This window comes from Ranitomeya imitator, chromosome 3 (assembly GCF_032444005.1).
Source record: "Ranitomeya imitator isolate aRanImi1 chromosome 3, aRanImi1.pri, whole genome shotgun sequence".
Taxonomy (NCBI): Eukaryota; Metazoa; Chordata; class Amphibia; order Anura; family Dendrobatidae; genus Ranitomeya; species Ranitomeya imitator.
Genome location: NC_091284.1, coordinates 322,335,621 through 322,353,609, shown reverse-complemented (window position 1 = coordinate 322,353,609; position 17,989 = coordinate 322,335,621). Strand labels below are relative to the sequence as shown.

The following is a 17,989-nucleotide window of genomic DNA, read 5'->3' as shown; positions in this document are numbered from 1 at the left end:
AACTGCGCATGCCCAAGGCCTAAGATGACAGCACAGGCATTGGGACAATTGAATAATGCTGAGGAGGTGGCGCCCGGCGCACAGAGGCCATGAGTGACGGCTGTGGTGCGTCTGTATTGGGGGGGGGGGGGGAGGAAACTTGCCCCAGGACGATTTCAAGGTATGAGGGACAAATTTCATAAACGATTATTTCAGCAGTGCCAGCAACAAGAACTAAAAGAGCCACCTTGTCAGAATGCAGCATTAGTGCTGCACAAGGTGGCTCTTTTAGTTACAAACGCCTGGGGGGAGGGGGGGGGGGGGTGACAGCTTCCCTTTAACACTGCAACCAGCAGGTGCCTTTAAAAGATGATTAAGGTCTGTTGTAGACAAAAAACTGGTAAAAGATGAAAGCGGGCGCGAAAAGTCTTGGTTGTAGAAAATAAGTATTGCTGCTTTCTGCTATAATAATAATGGACTAAACTGACCTCAACAGATTACAGAAAAGCCTTGTTAAAAGGTCAACGGTTACTGAGCCCCTCCATTGTACAAGACAAAGCAATTCATTGACACATCACGTGCTTAGACCTTTCATCAAATGTGATGCTGTGAATTTGGTTATCGGAGAGAGGTGAGGGACCAATATCCACGTTCTGTACAACGCCGCGCTCAACACTGAGCGGATCTGCTTTTCTTCTGCAATGTAACAAAAGAGCTTTGCAGCTGGCACTCATTCTCTGGTGGGTATTAAAAAGGGGCGGTAAATGGTGCTTTCTAGTCTGCGCCCCCTCTCTGGCTGTGGTTTACCCCCTCCTCCTCTCTCCACACCCAGGGACTGGCCAGGAAGGAGTGAATAGCATGCTCCCTACTACCCAAGAGGAGGGGAGGGTGCATCCTTGTAGGGTGGGTGTGTGTGGCTTGTCCTCCCTGCCTGCCACTCCTAGCCTTCCCCTCTGATACACAAAACACACAATAGACCAACACAAAGAGGACATAAGGGTGATTGCTCCTCCTCTCCTATATGGCATGTAGATTTGTAGGGTAGCATCGCTAAACATGGTCCTGTAAGCCATCAGGCCTTTTCTTTACAGGGACAATGCAGAATATCCTAGGCTGAGGAGCTGACATTTGCAGGATCGCCTTATCAGATCAGGATTGTCTACACCAAAACCTGCTGTCTGTAGGATCACAAGCTGTCCACTATGGGCAGATGCACTGGGAGATGCACCTTGGTGGGGATCTGCTGCCTGCAGCTGGTGAGTTACCACAATAACATTGACAAGATGAACACATCATTCCTGAATGTACGCTAATTATGCCATGCACATGACTCCACATCAGCCCATTATATCCAGATGCCCATTGTAAGATGGCAAGCACTTCTAATCAATCTGTCCAGTCAAAGTCTCCTTGTAAATCATCGATTACTTTTGCATTTTTGACACCGAGACACTTATTAATATTAAGAAGATATCAGACACATTTACAAAAAGACTTGCATTCTATATACACATGGATTCCATTGTCACGTGTAACGCGACGCGTCTGTAAATACGATGATACACCTTCAGACTTGTAGTATTTGTGCCATTTATATTTCTGTGTGTGTACTACTATGTGTCCATTCACATTTCATTATTAATGATTATTGCATTGAATTGTCATATTCAAGGACTTCATCTGTGTGCCTTATTTACAATATTTATGCTATATATGAGAGAAATGACTCCAGACAGACACATGTAATATCCTGGCACTAATATGCGAAGTTTGCGTATTTGTACATGCCCCCCATACCCCCTTCTAACTGTACCTTATACTTACTGCGTGTCCTATAATAAAAACCTATATATTAAAAAAGTCCCTTAGTCTGGATCAGTGCTCACCTTTACTAATGATACATAGAAAGTTCTATACAAATAATACCAACAAAATACAAGAAAGACCCAAAACGAGTTTATCACAAGTTGATCAAAAATACAAAAGACCCCACCACATAAAACCAATTAATAACCTGACGGCCTGTATATCCTCACCTGCTCTATATACTATTCTGTGTATTTTATTTCCTATAGCCACATGTTATGATTTTATGTGTAATAATAGAAATATTACAAGTAGCTTTATTATCCTGTATAAGGATAAAAATAAAGATCATGATAGATTTCCAGTTTTGTGTATTGACAAATACAGACTGATATTTTGCTTGAAGAGTCCAGTTTTCGTGCGATGCATAGAGTTTACATCTTTATTATCCATGGCGCGTGATTGCCTTTACGAGGATCAATCTTTATATGTAAGAGCTTGTCCCGCTTCCAGAGCGGAAGCGATGTTTCGCTTTCTTGCCATTTGCTGTTGGCTTCACCCTTGGCACATTGTGTAACTGTCCCACCAAAACCCCTTTACCTTCACCACTGCCCCAGCCGTATAGACAGACATGCAGATATTTTGTTCAGATGTAAAGTTCTTCCTTCCATAAAAGAGTTAATGGGGGGGTCAACAGGCGTGATTTTTATTTTAGATGTATTTTCTGTTTAATAGTGACTGAAGTGGCTTTTTGTGACCCAACTCTATTCTTCTCAAGCTAATAAATAATTATAGGCTTTCGCCTGGAATTTGAAGGCCAAAGCTGTACAACCACATAATCGGCTTGGAAATGCCACAATGTATGGGCCACCATGTTTGTTGGGTCAAGTTAATTTGGCCTCATTGATACATGCAATAAATATTACATTAATGGGGTCAAATATTGGACTATGGCTTCCTAGGACGTGTGGCAGAAGTGTTAGTGGATTATAGAAATAGCGACTGTTTGTATCCTACTTTAGCATAGATAGTTGTAGCTTATTAGTAAATCAGAAACAAGATTTTTGCTGAGCTGAGTGCATAATATTTCCAAGAGCAAAGGAGGCGACGAATGAAACATATTGGATGGTAGGGGCAGAATAATGCCACCTTAGGATTGGTCAAAACCTGCCTGAAATGCCCAGGAATCACCGTTCAGTGGTTTTAAACCAAAAACATACTGAAGTCATCAGGCCTCATATGTAACCAGCTCCTGATAGCGGTGGCAGCATTATGGCTAAGGTTCTGCACGTGAATTGATTCATCTACACAATTCTCAATATGTAAAAAAACTGAAAGCATATAACATAACATGTAATATAAATTTCAAATGTCTGGAAAGCAAAATCATGTCAGCCATAGGAGACAAGGTGTGACGGTACAGGGAACATGGAGGATGCTGGGTAATATATTAACAATAGGCTATAAGGCTAAGTTTAAGCTATTTTTTCAGAGTTTTATGGAATAGCATTTGTCATAATTGCTCAATTCACACTGTTGGATGTACAGTGCCTTGCGAAAGTATTCGGCCCCCTGGAACTTTTCAACCTTTTACCACATATCATGCTGCAAAACATAAAGATACCAAATGTAATTTTTTGGTGATGAATCAACAACAAGTGGACCACAATTGTAAAGTTGAACGAAATTTATTGGTTATATTAAATTTTAGTGGAAATTCAAAAACTGAAAAGTGGGGTGTGCAATATTATTTAGCCCCTTTACTTTCAGTGCAGCAAACTCACTCCAGAAGTTCATTGCGGATCTCTGAATGATCCAATGTTGTCCTAAATGCCTAATGATGATAAATATAATCCACCTGTGTGTATTCAAGTCTCCGGATAAATGCACCTGCTCTGTGATAGTCTCAGGGTTCTGTTTGAAGCACATAGAGCATCATGAAGACCAAGGAACACAACAGGGCAGGTCCGTGATACTGTTGTGAAGAAGTTTAAATCCAGATTTGGATACAAAATGATTTCCAAAACTTTAAACCTCCCAAGGAGCACTGTGCAAGCAATCATATTGAAATGGAAGGAGTATCATACCACTGCAAATCTACCAAGATCCGGCCGTCCCTCTAAACTTTCATCTCAAACAATGAGAAGACTGATCAGAGATGCAGCCAAGAGGCCCATGATCACTCTGGATGAACTGCAGAGATCTACAGCTGAGGTGGGACAGTCTGTCCATAGGACAACAATCAGTCGTACACTGCACAAATCTGGCCTTTATGGAAGAGTGGCAAGAGGAAAGCCATTTCTCAAAGATATCCATAAAAAGTGTAATTTAGAGTTTGCAACAAACCACCTGGGAGACACACCAAACATGTGGAAGAAGGTGCTCTGGTCAGATGAAACCAAATCTCACTTTTTTGCAACAATGCCAAATGATATGTTTGGCGTAAAGGCAACACAGCTCATCACCCTGAACACACCATCCCCACTGTCAAACATGGTGGTGGCAGCATCATAGTTTGGGCCTGCTTTTCTTCAACAGGGACAGGGAAAATGGTTAAAATTGATGGGAAGATGGGTGGAGCCAAATACAGGACCATTCTTGAAGAAAACCTGTTGGAGTCTTCAGAAGACCTGAGACTGGGACGGAGATTTGTCTTCCAACAAAACAATGATCCCAAACATAAAGCAAAATCTACAATGAAATGGTTCCCAAATAAACGTATCCAGGTGTTAGAATGGCCAAGTCAAAGTCCAGACCTCAATCCAATCGAGGATCTGTGGAAAGAGCTGAAAACTGCTGTTCACAAATGATCTCCATCAAACCTCACTTAGCTCGAGCTGTTTGCCAAGGAAGAATGGGCAAGAATTTCATTTTCTCGATGTACAAAACTGATAGAGACATACCCCAAGCGACTTGCAGCTGTAATCGCAGCAAAAGGTGGTGCAACAAAGTATTACGTTAAAGGGGCCGAATAATATTGCACGCCCCACTTTTCAGTTTTTGAATTTCCACAAAAATTTAAAATAACCAATAAATTTCATTCAACTTCACAATTGTGTTCCACTTATTGATGATTCTTCACCAAATCTTTACATTTGGTATCTTTAAGGTTGAAGCATGATATGTGGGAAAAGGTTGAAAACTTCCAGGGGGCCGAATACTTTCGCAAGGCACTGTATATCTAATATATAAAGCTGAATGTGTATGTGTGTGTATGTCCGGGATTGGCATCTGCACCGTCGCAGCAACAGCCACAAAATTTTGCACAGTCACACGTCTGGACCCCAAGAGCGTCATAGGCTATGTTGTGAGGCAAAATTTTAACCCCGCGCGTTCCAATTCACCAAACAATTTTTCCCCTATCTACATAATGGGGAAAAAGTGAAAGGAAAAGTGTTGGAGGCAAATTGACAGCTGCCAGATGTGAACAAGGGGGACTTAAAGAGTGAGAGTGATGGCACCAAAGAGTATATACCGTACAGTTGCTAAGGTGGGGCCCCGACATGAGATACTCACCACACACGGGGATATGAACACACACACAAAATGCGCCACCCACTACCACGTGCTTGAACACATATACCACCCTCAGCACACATTTCACCACACATGCACCAACCTCGCCACATAAAAGTCGAAACACAAAAGTCGCCGCTCAAAACTGGCCACGCGCAAAACTCGCCACATGCAAAACTAGGCTCACGCAAAACTCGCCACACGTGCAAAATTCACCTAATGGAAAACTCGCCACACGCAAAACTTGCACACGCGGAAAAATTGCCACATGCACAAAAGTTGCAACACATGCAAAAGTTGCCTCACACAAAACTTGCACATACTCAAAACTCACCACGCGCAAAACTCGCAATGCGCAAAACTTGCTGCACACAACTTGCTACACTAACCTGTCACATGCAACTCGACACACAAAAAGTTGCTACATGCATGTCGCCACACAAAACTCATCTCACAAAAGTCGCTGCATGCATGTAGCCACATGCAACTCAACACACACAACTTGACACATGAAGCTCGCCCTAAAACACACACAAGTTTGGTATTATCCTTCAAAAATAAAAATCTGATTAATAAGCAGACAAACTACAAGAGCAATAAATGTACCATATAGGAAATACGGCAGCTGTCAGTCACATGACCTGTCTATTATGTGTATGTGTGAGCTAATATATACTGCCAAGGGGGAGGGCTTCCTGTTGGCTGGAGATTTATCAGGCTGCCAATTTAGCTTACAAATACTGAGGCAAAAATACTGAACAAATAACGTGTGAACGAGGTCTAATACAGGAGGAGATTACACACAGGTACATACTTGTTGTGAATTCTGCTCTTGGGTTCCCTCCAGTGGTTGTAGGTGGGAATGCAGTTGTCTCTGAGTCACAGTCCTGGCCAGGTGTATCTGCTAATTGCTGTTCTGACTGGGATATTTAAGTGTGCAGGATTCATTAGCCCTTGCCAGTTGTCAATGTTCCTTGTGAAGTGTTGGATCACTTTCTGGCTTCTCCTGCTAGCTGCCAAATTCAGCAAAGATAAGTGTTTGGTTTTTTGTGTCTGTGGCACACTGCTGTGTGCTTGTTTTTGTTTGTATTGCTGCTCTGATTGTAGGATTCGCTGGAGTTGCAGATATACGCTCCTACATCTTTAGTTAGATGTAGGAAGTTTTTGTATATTCTGCTGTGGATATTTTTGAAGGGTTTAAGGACTGTAGTTGGGGAACGCTGCATTAGGGTGTATTTTCTATAATGGAATTCTAAGGCTAGCTTACCTAAATGCCAATATATATGTTTGCTTTCATTTGAACATCATATATATGGATTTATCATATTGTACAGTAACTTCAGCCTTTAAAAACGAAAGAAAATTATAATAATAATAAAAATCTTTATATAGCACTAACATATTCCGCAGCGCTTTACAGTTTAACAGTTTCAAAACACAAGTCATAAGTAACAACGTTAACAGTACAATAATTAAAGCAAAATAAAACGACCCTGCTTGTGAGAGCTTACAATCTACAATGAGGTGGAGGAGATACAAAGTACAGGTGTGTATTTACAATGATGTATTTACAATGATGGTCCAGCCATCTTGAGGGATAGATGAAGCTGGTGAATGGGCTACACATTCACACTTACACATAAAATTACTTTGATTAGTGAACGTGATAGGCCGCTCTGAACAAATGTGTTTTGAGGGAGAGTATAAAGCTATGCAAATTGTGGATAATCCTAATTTCTTGGGGTAGAGCATTCCAGAGGATTGGAGCAGCGCGGGAGAAGTCTTGGAGCCAGGAGAGGGAGGTGCGGATTAGTGCAGAGGTTAGTCGGAAGTAATTTGCAGAGCGCAGAGATTGGTTAGGCCGATAGACAGAAATGAGGGAGGAGATGTAAGGGGGTGCCGCACTGTGGAGAGCTTTGTTGGTGAGAACAAATACTTTGATTTGGATCCTATAATGAATGGGCAGCCAATGTAATGACAAGGAAGAGCAGATGCATCCAAGTACCGATTAACCAGATGGATGACCCTGGCTGCTGCAGATGGACTGGAGAGGGGAAAGTCGAGTAACAGGGAGGCCAATTAATAGAGTGTTGCAGTAGTCCAGGCGGGAGTGGATCAATGCGACAGTGAGGGTTTTTGTGGTTTCCATGGTGAGAAGAAACACATCCACCAAACAGCATACAACTGTAGGCCAACTTTTCACCTTAATGTACAGATCTGTCAAAACAAAAGCATTCAATTGGCATACATTTGTATACTTTTTGGCAGTATGCTTCTGAAAAAAGTTACAGATTTGGTGTGAATGTATTGTAATCTCTCTCTTTTCATGTCATACATCAATGTTTGTGATGTCAAGGCATACATCTCCGGTTGTGATATCAGTGTATACATCTCCTGTTGTGATATCAGTGCATACATCTCCAGTTGTGATATCAAGGCATACATCTACGGTTGTGATATCGGTGTATACATCTCTGGTTGTGATATCGGTGCATACATCTCCAGTTGTGATATCAGCGCATACATCTCTGGTTGTGATATTAGCACATACAGCTCCAGTTTTGATATAAAGTGTAAACATCTCTGGTTGTGATATCATTATATACATCTCTGGTTGTGATATCAGTGTATACATCTCCGGTTGTAACATCAGTGTATACATCTCGGGTTGTGATATCAGTGTATACATCTCCTGTTGTGATATCAGTGTATACATCTTCGGTTGTGATATCAGCACATACAGTACATCTCTGGTTGTTATATCAGCACATACAGCTCCAGTTTTGATATAAAGAGTAAACATCTCTGGTTGTGATATCAGTAAATACAGTACATATCTGGTTGTGATATCGGTGCATACATCTCCGGTTGTGATATCAGTGTATACATCTCCTGTTGTGATATCAGTGCATACATCTCCAGTTGTGATATCAAGGCATACATCTACGGTTGTGATATCAGTATATACATCTCTGGTTGTGATATCGGTGCATACATCTCCGGCTGTGATATCAGTGTATACATCTCCTGTTGTGATATCAGTGCATACATCTCCAGTTGTGATATCAAGGCATACATCTATGGTTGTGATATCGGTGTAGACATCTCTGGTTGTGATATCGGTGCATACATCTCCAGTTGTGATATCAGCGCATACATCTCTGGTTGTGATATTAGCACATACAGCTCCAGTTTTGATATAAAGTGTAAACATCTCTGGTTGTGATATCATTATATACATCTCCGGTTGTAACATTAGTGTATACATCTCGGGTTGTGATATCAGTGTATACATCTCCTGTTGTGATATCAGTGTATACTTCTTCGGTTGTGATATCAGCACATACAGTACATCTCTGGTTGTTATATCAGCACATACAGCTCCAGTTTTGATATAAAATGTAAATATCTCTGGTTGTGATATAAGTATATACATCTCTGGTTGTGATATCGGTGCATACATCTCCGGTTGTAATATTAGTGTATACATCTCTGGTTGTGATATTAACACATACAGCTCCAGTTTTGATATAAAGTGTAAACATCTCTGGTTGTGATATCAGTATATACATCTCTGGTTGTGATATCAGTATATACATCTCTGGTTGTGATATCAGTGTAGACATCTCCGGTTGTAACATCAGTGTATAATCTCGGGTTGCGATATCAGTGTATATATCTCTGGTTGTGATATCACTCAGTGTATACATCTCTGGTTGTGATATCGGTGCATACATCTCCTGTTGTGATATCACTCAGTGTATACATCTCTGGTTGTGATATCGGTGCATACATCTCCGGTTTTGATATCAGTGTAAAACATCTCTGGTTGTGATATCAGTGTATACATCTCAGGTTGTCAGTGTATACATCTCAGGTTGTGATATCAGTGTGTAAACATGTCTGGTTGTGATATCAGTGTATACATCTCCGGTTGTAACATCAGTGTATACATCTCCGGTTGTGATATCAATGTATACATCTCCGGTTGTCATATCGGCACATACATTTCTGGTTATATCAAGGCATACATCTCTGTTTGTGATATCAGTGTATATATCTCCGGTTGTGATATCAGTGTATACATCTCCAGCTGTGATATCAGTGTATACATCTCCGGTTGTAATATCAGCGTATACATCTCTGATTGTGATATCAGCACATACATCTCCAGTTTTGATATCAGTATATACATCTCTGGTTGTGATATCAATGCATATATCTCCGGTTGTGATATCAGTGTATACATCTCCTGTTTTGATATCACTCAGTGTATACATTTCTGGTTGTGATATCAGTGTATATATCTTTGGTTGTGATATCAATGCATACATCTCCGGTTGTGATATCAGCGCATACATCTCTGGTTGTGATATCAGTGCATACATTTCTGGTTGTGATATCAGTGTATACAACTCTTTTTGTGATATTAGTGTATACATCTCCGGTTGTGATATCGGTGCATACATCTCCGGTTGTGATATCAAGGCATACATCTCTGGTTGTGATATCAGTGTATACATCTCCTGTTGTGATATCACTCAGTGTATACATCTCTGGTTGTGATATCAGAGTATACATCTTTGGTTGTGATATCAATGCATATATCTCCGGTTGTGATATCAGTGTATACATCTCCGGTTGTGATATCAGTACATACATCTCCGGTTGTGATATCAGTACATACATCTCCGGTTGTGATATCAGCGCATACATCTCTGGTTATGATATCGGCGCATACAACTCTGGTTGTGATATCAGCGCATACATCTCCGGTTGTGATATCAGCGCATACATCTCTGGTTGTGATATCGGTATATACAACTCTTTTTGTGATATTGGTGTATACATCTCCAGTTGTGATATCGGTGCATACATCTCTGGTTGTGATATCGGTGTATACAACTCTTTTTGTGATATCAGTGTATACATCTCTTGTTGTAATATCGGTGCATACATCTCCGGTTGTGATATCAGCGTGTATATCTCAGGTTGTGATATTGGTACATTCATCTCCGGTTGTGATATCAAGGCATACATCTCTGGTTGTTATATCAGCGAATGCATCTCCAATTGTAATATCAGCGCATACAACTCTATGATCATAGCCTAACTGTTAAGATATGTCTGTTAGCCAAGAGCTGACTGATCTTAATTGCTTTTGTAACACACCAGGTAACCGATTGTTACAGTGATGTTGCCTTCCTTTCGGGGAGGGCGATATCAGGCTTGGAGGCAAGGAGGATTCTCTTTACCAGGTAAGCACACACATGCAGCACATTCTGAATCCAGGCCAGAAGGGGGAGCTCAGGACCCAGATTCAGGGGAGAGTACCCCAGCTTTAAGAGTTCTGGCCTGGAGGAGGACTTAGATCAGTTGGAGTGAGACACTGAGAGAGAAGGAAGTCTGAAAGAGCAGACAGTGGAGCTGGCAGCCAGGATTGAGCTGCAGCTCTAGGGAAGTAAGAAAACCTGAAAGTTGCATGCAGTGGAGCATTGAGGAAAGGAACACAGGAGTGAAACAGGGCTCAGAGGGGAACTGTAACTGGGCACTCTCAGAGCCGAAGCGCAGAAACCGAGTACTGGGAGCCCGAGGCTATAGTGGGACTCTAAGACACTTAGCAGAACCGGAGGGCACTAAACTATACGTTAACTGCCCACACCAAGCCTGAGGTACAGCAGTACTCTAAGAGCCCAGGTCATGGTAGAGACCCTATAAAAAGGTTCAAACTGTCTACCATGCAGGCAACTGTCCCAGGACAGGAGAGAGAGGATTCCTTGCCAGCAAGCTACAAGCAGCAGGGGCCTCGCTATCTTAGCGCAAATAGGAAAGGCTTACGGACCTCACCTAGGAGAGGGATCACTTTTGCCTCCAAGCCGGCTGGACCACATCACCACCTGTGCCTGTTACCCTGCACTGTGGACTATTACTACCAGTAAACCAGGTAAAGACTTTACAACTCGTGTCCTCCACTTATTCGTCGGCATACACCATCTTTGCCACACACCTTGGGAGCCCAGGGGACCCCGCTTCACCTGTGGGAAGCCTTCACCACCTAGCCGCCATATCATCACCCCAGAGGACCCCTTTAAGTGGTTTTGCTGCTTACTGACCGAAAACCACAGGTGGCCTCACGAACAATAGACTTTATTCACAATATCCCTTTAAAGACTATTCACCTTTAATTGGGCACCCAGTGCCACGGAACGGGTCGCAGTCACCGTGACATTCCCTTTAAGAGCGACCAGACCCGTAACCAAGTACCCCACTGCCCTGGTATGTGTAATGGCCGCCATTGTTGCACCACGAAGCGGATAAAGGAGGAAGAAGATGTGTTGTCATGGGTGGAGTTCAAGAACCGGCGCAAAAGCTGGATCCACCCCCTACAGAGACTGTAATACCAACCAGAAATGCCCATCACCAGGACGGATCCGCCCCCGTAGATGGCCGGCGGGAAAGTGGGAGATATACCACCCACGAAGTGGAGGAAAGAAGGAGGAAGACGCGGGGAAGCGTGGCCGTAGCATGGCTGCACGCTACCCAGTAACTACATTGGCGGACAGCAGTAGAGAGCTGCCGGGACCTGCTGACACTAGAGAGGATCCGGAGCTCCTCACCGCGGAGACGGAGGAGCTGGCCCAACGACTCCTGCGGACCCAGATGACAATGGTGGCCGCCTGGAAGGAGTCCCTGATCCACAGAATGAAGACTAAAACTCACTGGAGCTTACCCCAGCGCTCACAGCCCCAGCGGATCCGGAAGGTGCGACACTGCTGCAGGAGTTGGCACCGACGGAAAATCCGGAGCCTACACCTGTAACCCCGATGGAGCCAGAAAGTAAGGCACCGCCGTAAAGTGAGATGCAGAGAATGGAGATGACAACGCTGCAGCCCCAGGCCCTGCAGCCCGCAGACCAGGCACCGCAACAAGTAATCCTGACCCCAGTGGAGGAAGGAAAAGACACTGGCATCGGCGAGACAGGTATACAAACTGCCTCGGTAGCTGAAGACACCATAGTGGAACACCTAGCAACCCCACCGACTTTACTATATGTAAGGTTTTGTAATTCAACGTTCAAGAACTGTACCTCCCATGAAGGGATGCTTTAGTTTCACTTGTTAACCTGTTGACATGCATGTCTAAAAATTGTCTTTAACCTGTAATGTCTGTTTTTCTTTTCCCAGTCCAGGAGTACTGGAGTTAATGGGGGGAGTGTAACACTCCAGGTAACCAGCTGTTACAGTGATGTTGCCTTCCTTTCGGGGAGGGCGATATCATGCTTAGAGACAAGGAGGATTCTCTTTACCAGGTAAGCACACATGCAGCACATTCTGAATCCAGGCCAGAAGGAGGAGCTCAGGACCCGGATTCAGAGGAGCGTCCCCCAGCTTTAAGTGTTCTGGCATGGAGGACTTAGATCAGTTGGAGTGAGACACAGAGAGAAGAAAGTCTGAGAGAGCAGACAGTGGAGCTGGCAGCCAGGATTGAGCTGCAGCTCCAGGGAAGGAAGAAAACCTGAAAGGTTGCATGCAGTGGAGCATTGAGGAAAGTAGCACAGGAGTGGAACAGGGCTTAGAGGGGAACTGTGACCGGGCACCCTCAGAGCTGAAGCGCAGAAACCGGGTACCGGGAGCACGAGGCTATAGTGTGACTTTAATACACTTAGCAGAACCGGAGGGCACTAAACTATATGTTAAATGCCCACACCAAGCCTGAGGTACAGCAGTAGTCTATGAGCCTGGGTCGTGGTAGAGACCCTATAAAAAGGCTCAAACTGCCTACCGTGCAGGCAACTGTCCCAGGACAGGAGAGAGGATTCCTTGCCAGCAAGCTACAAGCAGCAGGGACCTCGCTATCTTAGCGCAAGTAGAAAAGGCTTACGGACCTCACCTGGGAGAGGGATCACCTTTGCCTCCAAGCCGGCTGGACCACATCACCACCTGTGCCTGGTACCCTGGACTGTGGACTAATACTACCAGTAAACCAGGTAAAGACTTTACAACTCGTGTCCTCCACTTATTCGTCGGCATACACCATCTTTGCCACACACCTTGGGAGCCCTGGCGACCCCGCTTCACCTGTGGGAAGCGTCACCATCTAGCGGCCATATCATCACCCCAGAGGACCACTTTAAGTGGCGTCGGTCCTTACTGATTGAAAACCAGAGGTGGCGTCACAAAGAATAGACTTTATTCACAATATCCCTTTAAAGACCGTTCCCCTTTAATTGGGCACTCAGGGCCACGGATCGGGTCGCAGCCACTTTGACATCCCATTTAAGAGCGACCGGACCTGGTACCAAGTACCACACGGCCCTGGTAGGGCGTTCCACTTTCATTAGTATTCTGAATTAAAAGTGCACAATGCAGTACAGGATGGTAATAGACATTAGGTCTCATTCAGGCGTGGTGAGTCACAAACGTCTTCTCTCTGTGATTTTCATGTGAACCCATGTAGCCATTATAGTTTATGTGGCTGTCCATAAGTTGAGTCTTTTTGTGGACTGTGTGTCTGCAATAAATTATGGAGACATCCATTTTTATTTGAGCCATTGATCAAAATTACCCATACAAGGCTATGGGTCTGTGAAAATCATAGCGAGCACATGGATGACATCAGTCTACATCCGTGCGCTGTCCGTGATTAACATTGTAATAGCACAAGTTTTACAATTTTCATTTTTTTTCATCAATTAAAATCAATGATTAAAAACTGATGGTAACACCTGTCCCCCGGCCAAGCACGGATGAATCTCAGATCCAAAACACTGATGAGTATCTGGTCAGTTTTTTTACGTAAGAGAAAAATCATGGATGTCAGAAAGAAGCTTTAGACTCTGTTCACATTGTACTAAGCATTTCCCTTGTTATGCTCCCTCAAAAGAGCAAAACATTAAAAATGTTAGAAAATCCTTCTAAGACTCCAATGGTGATGGCACATCGCTAGCGCACACCCATTGTGGGAGTGCGCTAGTGATGTGCATGAAATAGGGCTTAATGGCAGCGTTAACGGACTGCGTTACATAGCTTTATGCCACGGTGTAACGCAGTCCGTCTAACGGACTGCTTATAATGTTATGTGAACCCAGCCTTAATGACTTAGGACATAGGTCGCCGAGCCCGCTTCATACCTGGCAAATACCGGCTGTGTTACATAGCCGGCATCAGTCTGTAACTGCAGCGACCATAGCTTGCGCCGATTGCAGCACTGTAACTATTTAATTACTGCTTCCAATCTCTGATAGTGGCATTTCAATGATGTCATTACTGGTGATACTGTGTGCTAGCGCTCATCAGCTCTCCTTGCGGGGAACCAATGGGTTAACCCTAAATTGCCATTTCAGGCCACAATTTTTTTGTCTTCACACTTCCCACAAAATACAATAACAATGTCATATGTACCCTAAATTGGTATAAATAAAAATGTCAGCTCAGTGGTCTTAAAACAAGTCCCAAAGCATTACCATGGATATAAAAATAAAAAGTTACAGGTATCAAAACATTTTTTTTCACCATTATAAACAAAAATCTCGACAGGTTTGGTATGGGCGTAATCACACTGACCTGAAGAAGAATCATAGTGAAAAGTCATTTTTACAACACAATGAACATTGTAAAAAAGAAAATAACAATTGTAAAATTGCATTTTTTCTTTAGTTTTTCAGTTGTTATGTGGTAAAATGAATGTTGATACTCAGTACTACAACTCGTCCCACAGAATACAATGGGTGGAAAAGTAAAAAAGTTATGGCTTTTGGAACAAGTGGAGGAAAGATCAAAGCGCACACTTACGAAGAATTCCTGGTTCTTTAAGTGGTTACCCTGGACTTGTTACTGTATTTATAGCTCTTAATCTGCAGCTAAATTCACAGTCTGTCTCTTTCTTCAAAAGACTTCAGAGAAAACCGTTGTCACTATGTATCCGTTCCATCCATAGAGGCAGATTTGGAATTTGCTTCAGTGTTTCAGTGCCATTACTTATGAAATGATATGAGTGAAATATTGGCTCAGTCGTCTCATTCATTCTGATATTTGTACTTCTATAACCATAACTCCCAACTGGCCCAGATTTGGCGAGACTGTCTCAATGTGAGGGCTCAGTCCCGCGTTCTGTCACATCACAACTTCTCTCCCTACTTCTGCTAACCTCTCCGACATCTTCATAGCTCCTCCTCCTCTTGGGGCTGCTATGCGCATAAATTAAGTTGTATAAGGCTGGGGTCCCACTGGAGAGTTTTACGGATGTATGAGAGGCGCAAAAACAACGCATTGCACACAGACCAATGATTCTCTATGGCGCAACCCCTATCTGGCGTATATTACGCATCCGTATTTTACAGGCATAGAAAATCGCTGCATGCTGCGTTTGTCAGCGTATTGCGCAAAAAATCTGCCAATGAAAGTCTATGGGTGCGAGAAAAATACGGATTACACACGGACCATGCGTGTGACTTGCGTAAAATACGCAAGAGTTTTGCAGGTGACAGGAAATGTGGCAATCCCTCAATCAGGAAGCTTAGACATGCTAATTAGCTGAAAAACCCACACAGACATCCCGGAAGTCTGCCACACGCCTCCACGGAGTCTCAAGCAGCATGGCATCCATTATTAACGTGGATATGCATATCATCCTGGTCCATGCAAGGTCCGAAATTTGGGACCAATGGGATGCAAACTATGCAAAACGGGCAAGGAAAGAGGCTGCTTGGAGGAGCATCTGTGGGATCCTTTTCCCTTATTATGAGCAGCGGCCACGTGAGGGCCAGAGGCAAATTAGTAAGTACACTCATGTTTCTATATTAATTAATATTGTAAACTGCAGTACCTACCTGATTTTCTGACTATGATTATTTTTATTCTTATTGTTATTTAATTATCTAGAACCATTAATTCTATGGTGCTGGACATGAGAATGGGGTTACAGATTATACATGTCACTTACACTAAACACATTTACAATGACAGACTGGTACAGAGGGGAGATCTTTTGGCCTTACATTCTATGGTTTTCCCCTTATATCGTATTGTGCTCTTTGTGTTTAGAATATTATTAGTGAAGATGAAGAAATTCAGCTTACTAGGCCACATTAAAATATGTAAAATCCCTGACACCTGTGCAATGGCCTTATACATTATTTTCTTCTCTGTCATTGCAGTGGAAGATGTTATGAGATGTTGGCGCAGCATTCAGGACCAGTACCGGAGAGAAAGGCAGTAGCGGGCCAGCAAGTGGGTCATCTGCTCCGGCAAAATGGAAATATATCTATTTTGACCGGCTGTCCTTTCTGGATCCCAGCATGGATCTCAGACCGTAAGTACAAACCTCACACCACAATACATATATGTTTGGAATGTCCCTAGATTATTTTTTAAATTTAATTTTTTAATTTTCATAACAGAACGCAATCCAACCTCACTGAGAGGGAGACAACAGGGTCCGAATCCAAGCCAATCATAGATCCTGTTGGGGAAGGAGAAGAGGTGCCTGGCCCATCCACAGCTCCTTCCATGTTTATCCCTTCAGATCCATCTTCGGCTGCCCCTCATGTTCCACAACCACATGGGCCAGATACTGCAGCCCCACCCACAGTTGCACCAGCTTCAGTGATGCCCGGAGATCCTGGCCACAGCAGCAGCCCCACTGTTCCGCTGGAGGCCTCCCCACAGCCTGCAGGGCCTTCACGCCGTGCCCGGAGAAGGAGAGAGCTGCAGGAAAGTCGGAGGAATGTGGACACTGGGGTCCTTAATTATTTGGCCAGGGCTCATCAGGATGAGGGTAAGGAGGCCTGTGCGAGGAGCCTGGCCCGGCACCTCCGTCCCTAACACCGTGAGGTGAGGTTACGTGTGAGAGGGTGTTTTCAAATCCTTATTGATGCATGTGCCACACCAAATGAACCTTATGAATTGTTTGAGTTCATTGAGAGGTGGCAGCTGTCAGCATGTAACGTCCTGCGCCTTCCAACATCTCAACAGGTGCATGCTCAACAAGGATTTGAAGCACCCCCTCCACGTGTGCCTACATCTCTACCCGTTCCCACCCAAAACCCACCAAGGCCAGCACCTTACCTTATGCCATCATACCATCAACCTTCCCAATATGGCCACTTGTACAGACCCAGTGTTGGAGGCTGGTCCCAACCTGGGTGTGGACAACATGGCCATATTGGGGGGTGTGAGTCAAGGCCTTATTTCCAACCTCATGAGGGCCATACTCAAAACCCTTATGGCCAATACCCAACTGGCCAATATGAGCAAGGGCAGCATTTTGATCAGGGACAGACATCATCCACACAGGGTGAAGGACAATTGGCCCAACAAAGGCCACCTGACCAGGACCTCGAGCTGCCGCCATCACCTCCACCAACGTACAGAAATCTGTAAAAACTGTTTTATGGTGTTTACAATTTTGGGTAATAACCATGTGTTTGTTTTATTGTGCTGTGATAACACTTTGTTATCTTTTGTTCTAAACTGTGTTATGCCAAGTTTCATTGGCCCAAAAAACCATATGAAAGTAATATGGAGTTGCGAAAAAAGAAGGCTTTTGCTATAATTAAAAAATATAGTAAAAAGCCAATTTACGTTTGTTTAAGCAATCATTACTACATCATAGACAAAAATATGTTCTTAAACATCTGGTAATGAAGTCAATACAACACACAGAGTTCAGTAAGTAAAGTAAATATTTC

At 43.5% G+C, this 17,989-nt stretch overlaps 1 protein-coding gene across 3 annotated transcripts in view; it reads left to right on the top strand.

The window, feature by feature from the left end:
- Positions 1-798: 798 nt before the first annotated feature.
- The window catches only part of NKAIN1 (sodium/potassium transporting ATPase interacting 1), a 178,221-nt gene continuing 161,030 nt past the window's right edge, over positions 799-17,989 (top strand). The window contains exon 1 of one of the 3 annotated variants that reach the window (XM_069756665.1): positions 799-1,235. In XM_069756665.1, the coding sequence (XP_069612766.1) occupies positions 1,182-1,235 (54 nt within the window). In that variant the 5' untranslated portion in view covers positions 799-1,181. The remainder of the gene's footprint in view (positions 1,236-17,989) is intronic. The other 2 variants (XM_069756667.1, XM_069756666.1) reach the window with 2 other exon arrangements.